Source organism: Stegastes partitus, unplaced genomic scaffold (genome assembly GCF_000690725.1).
Source record: "Stegastes partitus isolate 25-593 unplaced genomic scaffold, Stegastes_partitus-1.0.2 Scaffold941, whole genome shotgun sequence".
Classification (NCBI taxonomy): domain Eukaryota; kingdom Metazoa; phylum Chordata; class Actinopteri; family Pomacentridae; genus Stegastes; species Stegastes partitus.
The window spans coordinates 267,006-280,847 of record NW_007578672.1 but is presented as its reverse complement, the minus strand read 5'-3'; the positions used below and the strand labels follow the sequence as shown (position 1 = coordinate 280,847).

Below are 13,842 nucleotides of genomic sequence, written 5' to 3'. Positions count from 1 at the left end.
GAGGACCCGTCCATCGCCGCTTGCGGCTTTAATTATTTTTGTATTTATTTTAGGACGCATGTTGTTCCTTAAGAAATGCAGCAAATGCAATTCAACTCAAGGTAAATCAACTATGATTTTAAAGGTCTCATATTGTGCCCCTTTTTGGCAAATCATTGAAAACCTCGTGTCCCTAAACAGTGTAAAAGATGCAAAGATGGCTAATTTCACCATGACTGTATAAGTGCTGGTTTTAGTCCAGCAGGCTGTTTTGACTGTCTGTAGCTTTAAATGCAGTTGAGCTGCTGCTGTCCACGCTCCCTTCAGGAAGAAAACTCTCTCTGTGTTGATAACAGCATCCATGCATGAGTGTGGAACCATGATTTTCTGTTGCTTCTAACTTTCTCTGTGAACAATCATTTCACAGAGAAATATCACAGAATTTACAGCACAGTCACCGCATTTAGCTCATTTGTTTGGTGAGCTTGTTGGACGACGTTGCAGTTATAAAATCAGTAGCGTGACTGCTGGTTAAAATCTAGATTTAATGGGCTGCATTTTAGGAATTGTTTTGCTAATTTAATCTAATGTTAACTTTGAAAGTGAAAGTTTTTGCTTGAATTTATCCATCTCTCCATCATCGATACACAGCTTTATCTTCTGTAGGGTTGCAGAGCTTCAATTCCTCCAGTTCTTATTGTGTTTTTTTTCCTCAAGGCATGCTTCACGGGCTTGTTGGCTTCTGTTTTGATGTCGTCTGCTGTCGCTTCAAACTCGGAGTCTATCGGCCCAGAGAGGTGAGTCTCCATCACAATGAGAGCTATTTCAATAAGAGAAGACGTTGCCTCACTGTATAACAAACTGACCTGCACTGAATCTGTTGCAGGACGTGCAGCCACACAACCAGATGAACAACCTGAACCATCACCAGACTCCTCTGCTGGCTGATGATGTTGCTCAGGAGTAGCTGCTTCCTCCTCCTGCATGGTTTAATGGTAAACAGGGGACCAGACAAATAATGAACAGTTTCAGTGCTTTCTCATCCCAGTGGGATAGATGGCTCAATCCAGCCCATCAGATGATATTATGTGTTTATTTATTTTATATATGTTTGTACATCCACCCCTCGTCCTGCTCACCTGAGATGTGAGTGAAAGCGGCAGGAAGGAGACACAAGGAGAGAGGAGTTAAGACAGCAGGCATTTACCAAAACAAGACATCATTTTAAAGCGACATCAGCTGAAGCACTGGCACATCGTGTGTCTTTTGTCTCGTCACAGGCTATTTTAAGATCTCAGTCAGATGAGCTGTTCATGACAACTTCCAGTTACTTTTAATTCAGCATACAACATGGCATAATGCGACAAGAACGTTCGGCTTTGACACTTGAATTTTTTTTAAACACGCGCCAAACTCATTAATTCAAACAGAAAACCTACAGCTGTCGACTCTGCCTCCCACTGTGTAGAACCCAGCTGTGTGTCACGCATTTAAATGTCACGGGTGCCAAAAAGACGAACAAAGGATACTCTTCTGCATCCTTACACAGCTCTTCCAGCAAGCCTCCTCTCTCGAGATGCATTTTAGGAGTTAAGACATTCTTCAAAATGGTGCTCTGACATCCGGGTCACAGTACGAAGAATGGAAAAGACGAATACGTGCAAAGCAGCGAAAAGGAAAGAGCCCTATGTCATAAAATTGTGCTTCTCTACTGAAAAAGGCAAAGCTGCTTATAAAACCCTGTCCTGTTCACTTAGATATCACAGCTCACAGTGATGATTGCACTTTAGGAAGACGTGGCGTGAGACACGTGTCCTGTGACTGTGTGTTCATCTTGTTTTAGCACCTTTTTAATGTTGTATTTTCTCTGTTCGATTTGCTGTCACAGCAAATGCTGCTGATTGTTTGTTTGTTATTCCAACTACATTAAAGTTTAAATACCCATGAATTCAAAAGGCCATTACCGCTGCTGTTTTGTTTCACAGCTTTCAAGTGAAGAACAACCAGATGGTTTTCAAACTGCTGAACTATAAAATGCTTGCCGAGTTTGAAAACTGAGCTGGAAGGTAATTGTAAAGTTCCATAACAAGAGAAAAAGTTGCTAAAGCTCTTTACTGCATGGTGGTTTAAGGGGCACTCCGACAAGTTAGTGCCGTCAAAGTTGATGGACGAAGCAGATTTTCTTTAAAAAGTAGCTAAAACAATCTGACTTTTAAACACCGTATGCCAGGTAGTAACAGACTGTTTGCTGTACATTTGTAGCTGAGATAACCCTGCAGACGTCATTGGATTCCATTTAACAACTTTGGAGAGAAGAACAAAAGACAACTGAGTGTTATTCCCTATGACAAGTAAACTGACTTTGGTGTGAATCTGTGTGTAAAACCCCCAAAAGTGAGGTAGGAGGCAGGTTTGATGGACTGCAGCACGCTTACACTTTTTCTCTTCTAGTTTATTTCAGTTTTGCCAAGCAGACTTGAAGTGTTGTCAGAGCAGGGGATACAGGTGGTGAAACATTTTGCAAATGACACCAGAAAGAATAAGATGAAATCACTGGTTATGTGTTGCTGTTTGTTACATACAGTAACAGTCGCAGCTCCAGACCGCGGTTCATGGTACCAACAGTGCTCCGCATTTGGTCGGCAAACAGCAAAGAGAGCACTTTGTTGTCAAACGGACACACAGAAGAGAAGAAACCTCATACTGACGACACCATTAAAGTAGCCCTGTAGCTCTTAGAAAACAATCTGACGAAACCGCTTCATCATGCAGGCTCTGTACGAATGCAGACGTTTTGGTTCATTATCCCCATCTGCGATTAAGAGGATAGTTACCATGGTTACACCAGACATGGGCTTTGCATAAACATTTATTTAGTTTTGTCCCTTTTTCTCCCATAAAGGCTCATCACTGTTATTTATTTTTATTCTGTCAAACCTTGCAACATATACAATACTGTACACAGTTTTCTCATTTGTTTAGTAAAAATCAGGCTTGCCTGTCACACTTAATACTTTTGGTAGACTCTGTGGGAAGCTCTGTGGTCCTGTGAAGACACTCAAGCAAAAAAAAAGAAAAAAAAGAAAAAAAAAAGGAAAAGAAATCAACAGTCAAATACAAGTTTTTGGTAGTCTATAAGAATAATGTGTAAGTTCACCTATTTACAGATGTTCCAAAACTGGGATCGAGGATGTAATGCCAGGAGGGTCCTTTACCTCGCACTGATTTAAAGCTGAACTGGATCTGGATCAAATAGTCAGTTTGTCTTGTTAAAAAAAAAAAACAGAAGTCCGTTCCTCCATTCTGTAAGGTGTGGCGTCCCTCATGGCTCTGTACTTGGTCCACTGATTTTCTCGTTCGGTGGAATCATTTGCAATTGGAACTGTCGCTCCAACGTAGATGACAAGATTCTATTTTTGAATTAACTATGATAACTGATCCCTGCTCCGTCTCGTTTACTAACAGTCAAAGGTCGGACGACTCCAATGATACAACCCCAGTTTACAACATCATTTAACAAACTGATCAATCTTAGCTTCTCTGCAGCAGCTTCAGATTCACGCTAAGGACGGTTTTAAAGTGCCTCTCCCAACAAACCTCACAAGCCTTTAAAATTTATTCAACCACAGAGTCCCTTGGGATTAAAATCTTGTGTTTGAGGGTGACCTGACCAGCATCAAGGACTCAATATCGTCAGACATGTGCCTCTCATGTTTTAACATTACGTTCAAGTCTCAGTAACCATGTTCTGCTGTATTTTTAAAAACCTTAAAGGCTTTTAAAAATGTGTGACTCCATTTCCTATCAATGCAGCTGGTGGGCATTTATCTATATGTGGATTTAGATACAGAATTGCACTTTTTTTCCCCATCTAGATGGATCAAAAAGTGTTCTAGGATACTGAAAGTCTGAGCTGCTTGCAGAACATCACTGAGCGTACATTTTTCAGAGAAACTGATGGTTATCACTGAATCGAATGTAATGTCAATACCAGAGAGGCACAAAATAAGACCAGATCCCCTCAATCTCAATCAGTTGACTCGACCTCTGAATTCACAAATCCACCTTCTCCAAGCTGTGAACTTCTATACAAGTGAATCACTGACACCGGGCTAGTTTAACTGGACACACTCCTTGTACCTTTACATTTTGGCTTGACTTCATTATATGTATCATAATCCTTCATTTGGCATTCCTAACAAATATAATTTTTTAGTTTTTCCCACCTATGGCTCCTATTTCAGCCCCAGCTGTCAGAGGAGAGGAGGACCTCTTCAAAATGTCTTTACCTAATAAATTTTGGTGAAGGGCTATCTTCTTAAAAATCTTGTTTAGGAACAGTTGAGAAACATTTTACAATATGTACTGGGCTATACAAATAAACTCCACTCTGATGTACTCTTATTTATATATACTACACTGCCAAGGTCTACCACATATAATCGTACTAGCCTTTGACGCAAGTATAAAGATGTAAAAGTAGTAAACTTAGTTTCAGTACAAACTGCTGTACAAACAGGCAAAAAGTGGATGAGCATTCAAACAAACACGGTTTATGTTCAAAGACGTACTGACGTTATCATTTGTGATCATAAATAAGTGACAACCTCGACAGCAGGAAAGATGGCAGATCTGTATGTTTTGGTATCTGTGGTGAGAGTTTCGCTGTAATACTGGTCTCAATGATCTGTGGATTGGCCTCGAGACAGATAACCACCAGTGAGTTTCGTGTGTGTGTGATCTTAAAAAGGCAGTAGATACACGTAACGCAAGACATACAGATATATCCAAATCACCTGCGTATTAAAGAGAGGAACTGGAGATCCCCACAGTAAAAAACAGAAAATAATCTTATAGAAATTGTCCTCCACTGACGCACTGCCGTATTTCAAGTATGAAAAAAAATCATCACAAGGCAAGGCAATGTACCTAGATTCAAGAGGGTGGAAAGGAAAATGGAAGTCACACAAAAGGCTTATTGTTGCATATATAATTGGCCACTTTGAGAAGAAAACAGTAGGTACAAAATGAATGACAACACTTTTTTTTTTTTGGACAGGGTTTGGTGACTGAACAGTGCAGGTACTGATGACAGATTTCCAAACTAAACAAATAATTCATGGCTAGTAGACCTCTTTTTTTTCCCCCCTACCCTTCCTTCTGAGTGCTTCACTCAACCACAGCCCCCACCTGTAGAGAGCCCTGCTTGTCCACATTAAGAAGGATTTGGAGCATCCTCAGTGGATGTTGGATTCTCAGATGTTTGGTTCCTGCTGACAGCTGAAGGCGAGGGGCTGCTGTCTCTGGCTTGAGGCGGTGAGGAAGACTCAGTTGGTTAAGGTGCTGGATGCGCGGAAGTAGGAGAGGAACTTGAAACAGAGGCTGACCACAAAGTACCAGATGTTTCTGGCCATCTGGGAGCGGGCGATAAACACCCTCCAGATGAAAACGACCAGCAGAGTGTTGAAGGTGTAGCGGATGTTCCTCAGTCTGGGAAAGAAGGAGGAGGAATGAGGCTTTAAAAACACAGAGCTGCTGATAAAATATTAAACATAAAATTTCTACTTGCAAGTCTTTGATATAAAACCTAAAATAGACGTGAGATTACACACAATTATGTTATTATTTTTATTTGCAGAGTTTTTAATGCAGCCCCCAGTAGTGGCTTCACATCTTAGCCTGGTAAAAATCATGTTTGTTCTATTAAAATTCAAACTTAGACGTTTTTTGTGAACTAGTATTCAGCTCAGGTCCTACAGAGTAAATAGTATTATAAATGATCTATCAGTGTTCTGAATACCAAAACCTGCGAGCAAGTTTGAAAGGCATTTTATATTTAAACAAAAATTACACCATTTATCAGAGCCACAAGCTGTAAAAACTCAAAGAAGTGAGTTGAATTTTCTACTTTCTGACAGTTCTTGAGGTAGTCATCGGTGACGGTACGTGCCGTTCCGCTGGCAAAATAATCCAAAACATGTCCTAAAATCGTTATTGAAATCTCTTTATTCTACATATCTCATTAAAAAACAAAAACAAACAAAAAAAAAACTACAATATGACAAAAATTTGCTTGAACTGCAGATAAGAGACAAGCATTGAAATAAAATAACAATTTCAAAAATGTCCGTGGTAAAATATCTACAGTGTGTTCAGACAACATCTTTTCCTGTGGGCACTTGGAATGATGTTATTTAAGGTTTTTTTTAATAAAAAATAAATAAATAAAAAACTCAAAGAAACTCAGTATTTGTTTTTTCAATTTTTTTTGTAATGAAATTATTGATTCCCATAACTGTGAGTTTGTTTCATTGTTCTTGTTCAACAGCCTTAAATCAGTAACTAGCTGGTAAACAGATTCTTTATCACTGTATTTGTGTAGCGGTCACTTGTTGACTTACTTCCTCAGATGCTGCCTGGCAGCAGGAATGTCAGACATGTCTTCGTTCAGGACGTACTTCTTGGTGCCGATGCAGTAATTCTCAATGTACTCTGGCCAGTTCAGCTGGCGCACATCGAAGTTAAATGTCTGCAAGATAAAGTGGAGAATACTGACACTAAGACAGAGAAAAGCTGCTGTTAGTTTGTAACTAAAAGTGAATGTGAAGTTCCTCTCAGACTCACTAGATGGAGCAATAGGCTCCCTTTTATAACACTACACCGTATGCCCAGAAAGCACTTTGTCTCCTCATCATATCAGGGTTAAAAGTAGAAGCAAATATTTCTTCAGTTGTGGAAAGAGAAGAGATTTATTATAAAAAAAATACTCCTTGACAGTTACTTCTGTGAAATGGACTTAAAGCATCAAAGTAAAAACCTCACTCTGCAAAGTGGCTGCTAAAAACATGTTTGCAGTTGCTTACATGAAGTATCTTTTCAATTGTGTATTTTGTCAAATTGGACCTAATATTAACTTTCTGCCTTTAGAAATTCATGTTTTACAAGTTGATCGTATACTTTGTATGAGGAATCTTGATCAGCAGAGGATCTATACCTCTAAAAAGCAAGGGAGTAAAAAGTGCAATCTTTTGCTCAGAAATGTAGTCATTCAGAAGTAAATACTTGCATTCAAAAAGAAACACTCAAGCAGAATTCTGAGCAACATACATACTTTATGAAAGTACAGTACTTAAGCAGTTATTTTCCAAAAGTATATTTCCGAGTAAAAGTGAAAAGGTGATCATGGTCACTCAGATGACATCAAATGAGACGTTTTTTCTATTGAGATGGATCAAAACATCTGGTACCTGTAAGTAACCTGAGAAGGTTGCCAAACTGGCAGCATGTACATGGATAATCCTACCTTCCTGTCCTCTGGGGTGAGCTGGCTCATCAGCATGCTCATGTTCTCAGAGTTCCACTCCCAGTCCTGGCTGCTGAAATACTCCAACAGGCTGATGGCCTTGTGCAGACGATTGAAGATGCGCATCATCCTGCGGCGAGAGAAAGATAGAGAGGGGTGCGAGGTTACGACACAGCTGAACTTCTTCTTAAATTGAAAGCATGGCAGATGGCCGCGGGTCTTACTGTGGCTTCTGCCCAGAGAGACGCAGGAAGAGGTCGTAGATGAGGGCGGGGAACTTGTGGCTGACCAGGATCCAGTACTGGTTGATCAGGTAGTTGGAGGTGATGTTGGCGTTGGGCCTGCGGAAAGCCTGCTCCAAGGGGTTCCTCTTAAAGGATGACATCACATGGTGCTCTGCAAGTGAAGATGGGCTTTTACAGACTCTGGTTTCGCATCGCATACTTTGTAAAAGGCAGCTGTAATACATATGCAGAGTAAAAAGATAAAGTATGTGCTGCTTCATGCGGTATGCATACAACTGGGACGTACTACTTTGTCATAATAATGCGCCTTAAACTTTGACCGTTGCAGTCTGTAGCGCAAATTGAGCTGTCATCCGTCTTTGCACTCTCGCCGGCTCAAGCTTGTTTATACTCGTGCAAGACTCCAGAGGATTGTGGGTCAGAACGGTCAGAAAAGCACGCCGGCTTGCATACTGTGAAATCCGACCGGACGTAGTGGAATATCCTGGTATTTTTAGCATACTACATTTGTCATAGTATGTATTGGGACTTGCTAAATCTTTATCTGGTGTTCCATATAGTGTAGAAATATGGTGACTGGAACACAACCTTTGTCAAGACAAAGATTTTTTACCCGTTCCCCAAATTGCAAGTGTGTGTAAACCTGCAGCAGACAGAATATAAAACACATACTTAATCCAGACGTGCCTTTAAGTTAAAAGGCCGTTTGCAGAACTCAGGAAGCGGTGCAAAACCTCTTCCTCTTCAGATAATCAGGTGTTAACCTCTGTGACTCCAACGGTGAAAGTGAGGATCTCATGATGCAATGAAACCCACCACACACCAGCCAGGTCGTCCACATCCACCAACCACAAATAAATCAGGTAAACATGCACAGATTGGGGCTTCTATGTAAGGATCAGGACTTCCAGGAACCACAGCCGGCCTTAATCATGACTCGATTTTCAGCTCTGCGTCTCGGGGCAAAAACAGGCAGAAAGCGGCCACTCGCTAATTTCCCCCCACTGGGCAGCGTGGCCGGCCCCTCCTCCTCCTCCTCCTCCTCCTCCTCCTCACAGAGACCAGCAACCGTCCACAGAAGCAGCCATGTGACTATAAACATTACATCACACGCATCATGCAAACTAGGTCCTGTAAGGTTTGTTTCCATGGCAACAGATATGTGGTGGTTGCAGGGGCCGAGATGACCAGATCTGAGGTGACAGCCAGCTGTGGCCGGGCTCCTTGCAGCCTGGTTGGGAGTATCGCTGCTAACCTTGATCTGCTCTCTGAGGTCTGACAGTTGTAATGAGGGAAAAAAAAAAAAAAAAAAACTAGGCTAAAGTACCCACAATTCCTTGCTAGCAACAAGCAGCTACATCATCGTCCTCTACTCGTTTTCTAAGTTTCACACTCAGGAAGAAAACCACAGACCTATTGCTACTAGCTCCTGTTTTTAAATTAGCTTCATTTCTAGCTTTCATCCGGGCCAGTGTGATCACAGTCCACAGCTCCCGTTTCGTAACGGCAAGCCGCAGTGATGAGACCTAATCCTGCCACGAGCCATCTGGTAGCAATTTCCTTGGTGAAAGGAGCATGTTTGCTAATCTGAGGGTCCCTTGACATCCCGCCAGCCGCGGACATCCTCCGCACCAGGAGGGAGACAAAGACAGTCCCACCACTCGTGTCATGACCTCAATATAAGGACCTACAAATCAGCACGAGCGCTAATACACATCAGCTGCAGCATCATATTTGTGGAGAGGGATGATGATGTAACGCTAAACTATGTATTATGAACTCAACATGTGCTGCACAATGATGCAGTGAAGCATCGCCGCCTGTGTGTTGTGCTCTTATGAATTAGGGTCATTTTAATAACGTTGAATGATTAAAATTGTGCACGTTCCTATTTGTCATATGCAGAGTTGCCAACTGATGGATTAATCAGCAGAAGAATACAAATCCACCACATATAATAATCTTTTTTGTGTAAGTATTGATCAGAAACAAGCGATCTGAACTGTTAACAATGGTGTTTCTCACTGTTTTACAAAAAAATAAATACAATAAAAAAATAATAATAATACCCCCCACTGTAGTTTATTCAGAACATATTAAGACCCTTCATTTCTGTTCTGGAGTATTTCCAGTTGCCAACATTTCTAAAAACACATTTCCACTCTCATAATGGGTTTTTGACTGGAAACTGGTTGGGGACCAGGGGACTTTAATCCATTTAAAATTAAATATGCAACAATAATGTGTGCAAAACAAGACAAGGTCTGAATACTTTCTGTGTAATGCCACCATCTGTGTTGTCAGATGGAATTTTATGGTTAAGAAAAACACATTTGGATCCCGTTTGATGATGCTTTTTTTCCAATTCAAACAATCATTTTTTTTTGGACTAAAGCCTTTGGTTCTGAAATTATGATGATATTGTCTCATAAGAAATCAATATAAAGGAGCGCCATGTCTATTACTCGCATCACTACACTGAACGTTGCATTAAAATGACAAAAAGCTAATCGGTTCAAGACATTCACGGGTTCTGGAGAAACAGCTACGACTACGTTTCAATGCTTTTCAACCTATTAAAACGTATATATTAGGAAACGAAATAGCAAAGGTGGTTGAAACTTAATGAAAATAACATTTAGTGTCTGGAAGTGAAGGGAGAACACACTAATCTAAAGTTCCTACATGGTTGGATGGATTTTTCAAAACTCTAAATTAATATTTTAAAGGTTGTCCTTAAGAATCATGTAATATGTGTAGAAGGACAATTTGCATTATTCAGTCTCCACTAATACCCTCCATCTTCCACTTCTTTCCAGCAGGTGGCAGATGCTCCCCACACGAAGCCTCCGCCGCAAACAACAACTAAACTACATCACAGAGACATTATGTCAGAACGCTGGACTATTGATTTGTGATGATGAAAGCAAACCGAGACGACAATATTGCAGGATGCCAGCAGGTGCAGACAAGACAGCTCCATAAATGTCCGTCTGCAAAGACAGCTTTCTGTTACCTTTAAGCAAGACAACAAACAGTGTACGTACCGATCTCCCCCCAGTGGAACGGGTTGATGCCGCCGGTTGTGCAGTTGTACACCAGAGCTGTTTTAGGTCTGCAAGGTGCAAGAGATCAACGTCATGCTAATGTAGGTTACAAAAATATGCATTTCCTGGTTGGGTATTTAAATTGTGAAAATGTAGTGATATAAAAGGGAGATCTTAAGTTTTAAAAGACTGTTCATTTATGAGTGTCTGAACTGAGGGCCACCTCAAATGAACCCTCTGAATCTGAAGCTTTTTGCCCCCCTTTTTTTTTTTGTTTTTGTCACATATTTACTGACTGTGGGCTCATTTTTCACTGTTATGAAGTCAGAACACTAGAAGAAGGGCTAAAAGTAGAGAGAACAATAAATGATCTTTTAGTTAAAATGCCATGAACTATAAAAAAGAAAAAGACTTAAATTTTTGACAATATATTTGGCTATATTTAAAAGTAATGGTGACTTCACATACTACATATATTTTACTACTAACATTTAATTATTTTCTGTACCACCCTATCTGCTTTAAGTAAACACAGCCTGCATTTCATTCCAGTTTAGCTGACAAGTCCCCTTAAGTTTTGTCCTGTTGGTTGCAGGTAAGTAAAGCAGTTTAAAATGAGCCCACAGGGAGTAAAAAATTGACAGGAGCAAAAAAACTGCCCACAACCTACTTAAGAGTTCTGAGGGTTACAGAAAGTGTCAGTGATCTTAACATGTTTCTTTGAAGCCCCTTTCAGACACGCGCTCCTTTTCATTCCATCTGACGGCACCTGTATATATCAGCTTCATGCCTGAACGAGCACCCTGGTCACTTCCGTAGAAGTTGCGACGGCAGCACAAGGCTGAACTGAACTGTCACATTAACAGACAGACACAAGCAACAGCGCTCTAAGTTGATGGAAGGCACTTTCCACATTTTAGCACTAATGTTCGTCACAAAACATCAGCGAGCAAAAGACATAGTTTGAGTGCCAAATTCACAAAGTAACCCATCAGGCTTCAAACTGGAACACCCATAGTAGTAAAACTAACAGCTTAGATTATTCCGTTTGAGTGTCTCCAAAGCACAAGAGTTGTGCACATTCATAAGCGGAGCAACAGTTGTAAATTCTTCAATAAGACTTAATCAAATCTGATCCCTGACATGGAGACAGGATTGATAAAGATCTAATGGCATGTCATGTTGTGTACTTGTCTCCACCTCAGACAGGTGAGCTGTCACATAGAGTCACAGTGTATCAGATAAATATGTTGTTGTATCAAGAAATCAGAAACAAGCTGCACAGTCTTTGGGTTGTTAACATTATTCTGCATTGGACATCACTTGGTGTAATGTCTAATGACAAATATCGTGTGCATATCGTGGTGCTCCCCATCACTGTTGGGGGTTTGTCTGAATGATACCGTGATGGACATTGTGACCCATGTCTGAATGATAAAAAGCTACAACTTTAACAGAGTGATGAAGCCACTAATGTGACGTATACCATGTCTGAAAAGGGCTTAATATAAGTGATTTTAGAAGTGGTGGTTGCGTTTCCTCACCTGTGTACAGCAGTGTACCAGCCAGCAGCCAGAGTCAGATTGATGACCACATCCACGGGGATCAGATCAGCCACGGCATCATTGTTGGCTCTCATGGTGCGCAGGATACCTTTCCCCGCCTGATTACAGGGACGACACCGTCTTAGGACTGTGAAAGATGTCTGTGCAATTTGGAGATTTAGGATTTGAGGGTGACATTTTTACTCACGGCTATAAAGACGCCGCTCGGCCCGTTGAAGTTGTCGATCCAACCCTGAGGGATGAGACACAGGAAACTTAATCCTCAGAGAGCTGATTATATCCGTGACATCGAAGCGACATTAAGTTATAGATTGTAGCCACATGTGTTTGTGTGTGATGAGTCAGCCGGTCAGGGTTGTGTTACCTCCCATGGTGGGGGAACAGGGGAGGCTGGGCAGCAGTGATTGTCAACTTCAATTAGATGCCATTAAAAATGGATGAAACCACTGGTAATAGACTGCTGTAGCTTCTAATGTGAGGGACTGGAGACTCATTATGTGGTCAAGGCCGAGGCTTATCCTGACTCTAATAATATGCTCCGGTGCAGATAAGGTGCACAACAGACAAGAAGGGGCCAGAGGAGTTTTTAGCACAACAATCTGTTGATGGGCTCAAGGAGGAGACGCGTCTTTGAACTGATATTTGGTATCCTGTGTCGGTTACATGGGAGACTTCTACAGACACAGAGTCCCAGAATGACAGAATGTACATGCATATTGTGGTTGCAACACACATTGGACAAACACAAACATATAAATAAGCTGTCCCTATCCCCCCATGCCTCTCAGCGCCTACTGGCAGGGGCTGCCAAGGCGATTGCATGGCCAAGCGTGAGTGAGGCCTTTTGGAGAGTCGCTGCCAGGCCGAGCTTACAACTGCAGGCTGAGCACAGAGCCAGGAACTGCCGTCACAGTCCCAGCGCGCAAACACAGGGCCTACATTTCCTGACGCCAGATAAACAAGGACTTTCCTGTGTTTTTCTGGTATTTTATTCATGCGGCTTCATCTCCCAGTCTCTCTGATCTAAAGTGCACCTCTCGCCTGACTACACAAAACGGTAAACAAGCTCCAAATAAGAGTGTTACAGATCAAAAAATCTTCTTCCATCAGCACATTTTAAAACAACTGAAGTTTACCAAAGTGCTGCTGCACACTATAAGACAGACGAAGGCAAAGATATATCGAGAAAAAATACGGTAAAATAATTATAAAACACTAAAACTCAAGAGGACTAAATGTAGAGCTGCAACTAATAATTATGGTAATTACTGTTTGATCTATTAATTATTTCTTTAAATAATTAATACATCCATGTCAGAAGTTAAGAATTTTCGATTTGCTTTATTTCTGATCACCAGCACAAATCAAAGATATACAGTTTAGAACTGCGATTAGTCACACTTTTTATTTTTTGGGCTTTTGAACCTTTATTTAAAAAGATGGTGAAGAGAAAGGAGGAAACGTAAATGTCACAAGTGGCTTGGACTGCCAGGAATCAAACCAAGTAACCCCTGCTCAGGACACAGGAGCCCATATGGTACATATCCTAACCAACTGGCTATCAGGTCGCCTCATTATTTTCATTTTTAAAACAAGAAACACAACCATTCTCTGTTTCCAGCCTCATCTCAGTGTGACCTGAGTATTTCTGGTGTTGTTTTGTATTTTTTTTTAAAGCACCATCTCATGATCTTGCAGCAGAC

At 41.0% G+C, this 13,842-nt stretch overlaps 1 protein-coding gene and 1 long non-coding RNA gene across 2 annotated transcripts in view; one reads left to right on the top strand and one right to left on the bottom strand.

The window, feature by feature from the left end:
• The first annotated feature begins 694 nt into the window (after positions 1-694).
• Positions 695-1,939, top strand: LOC103366394 (uncharacterized). Its single transcript, XR_520664.1, has 2 exons — positions 695-776; positions 866-1,939. It is a non-coding gene; the product is annotated as an uncharacterized LOC103366394 (long non-coding RNA).
• A 474-nt stretch (positions 1,940-2,413) lies between these two features.
• The window catches only part of LOC103366393 (fatty acyl-CoA reductase 1), a 66,438-nt gene continuing 55,009 nt past the window's right edge, over positions 2,414-13,842 (bottom strand). The window contains exons 6-12 of the mRNA XM_008294102.1: positions 12,327-12,371; positions 12,119-12,237; positions 10,575-10,642; positions 7,507-7,678; positions 7,283-7,412; positions 6,381-6,508; positions 2,414-5,469 (exon numbers count right to left, since the gene is read on the bottom strand). Of these exons, the coding sequence (XP_008292324.1) occupies positions 5,307-5,469; positions 6,381-6,508; positions 7,283-7,412; positions 7,507-7,678; positions 10,575-10,642; positions 12,119-12,237; positions 12,327-12,371 (825 nt within the window). The 3' untranslated portion in view covers positions 2,414-5,306. The remainder of the gene's footprint in view (positions 5,470-6,380; positions 6,509-7,282; positions 7,413-7,506; positions 7,679-10,574; positions 10,643-12,118; positions 12,238-12,326; positions 12,372-13,842) is intronic.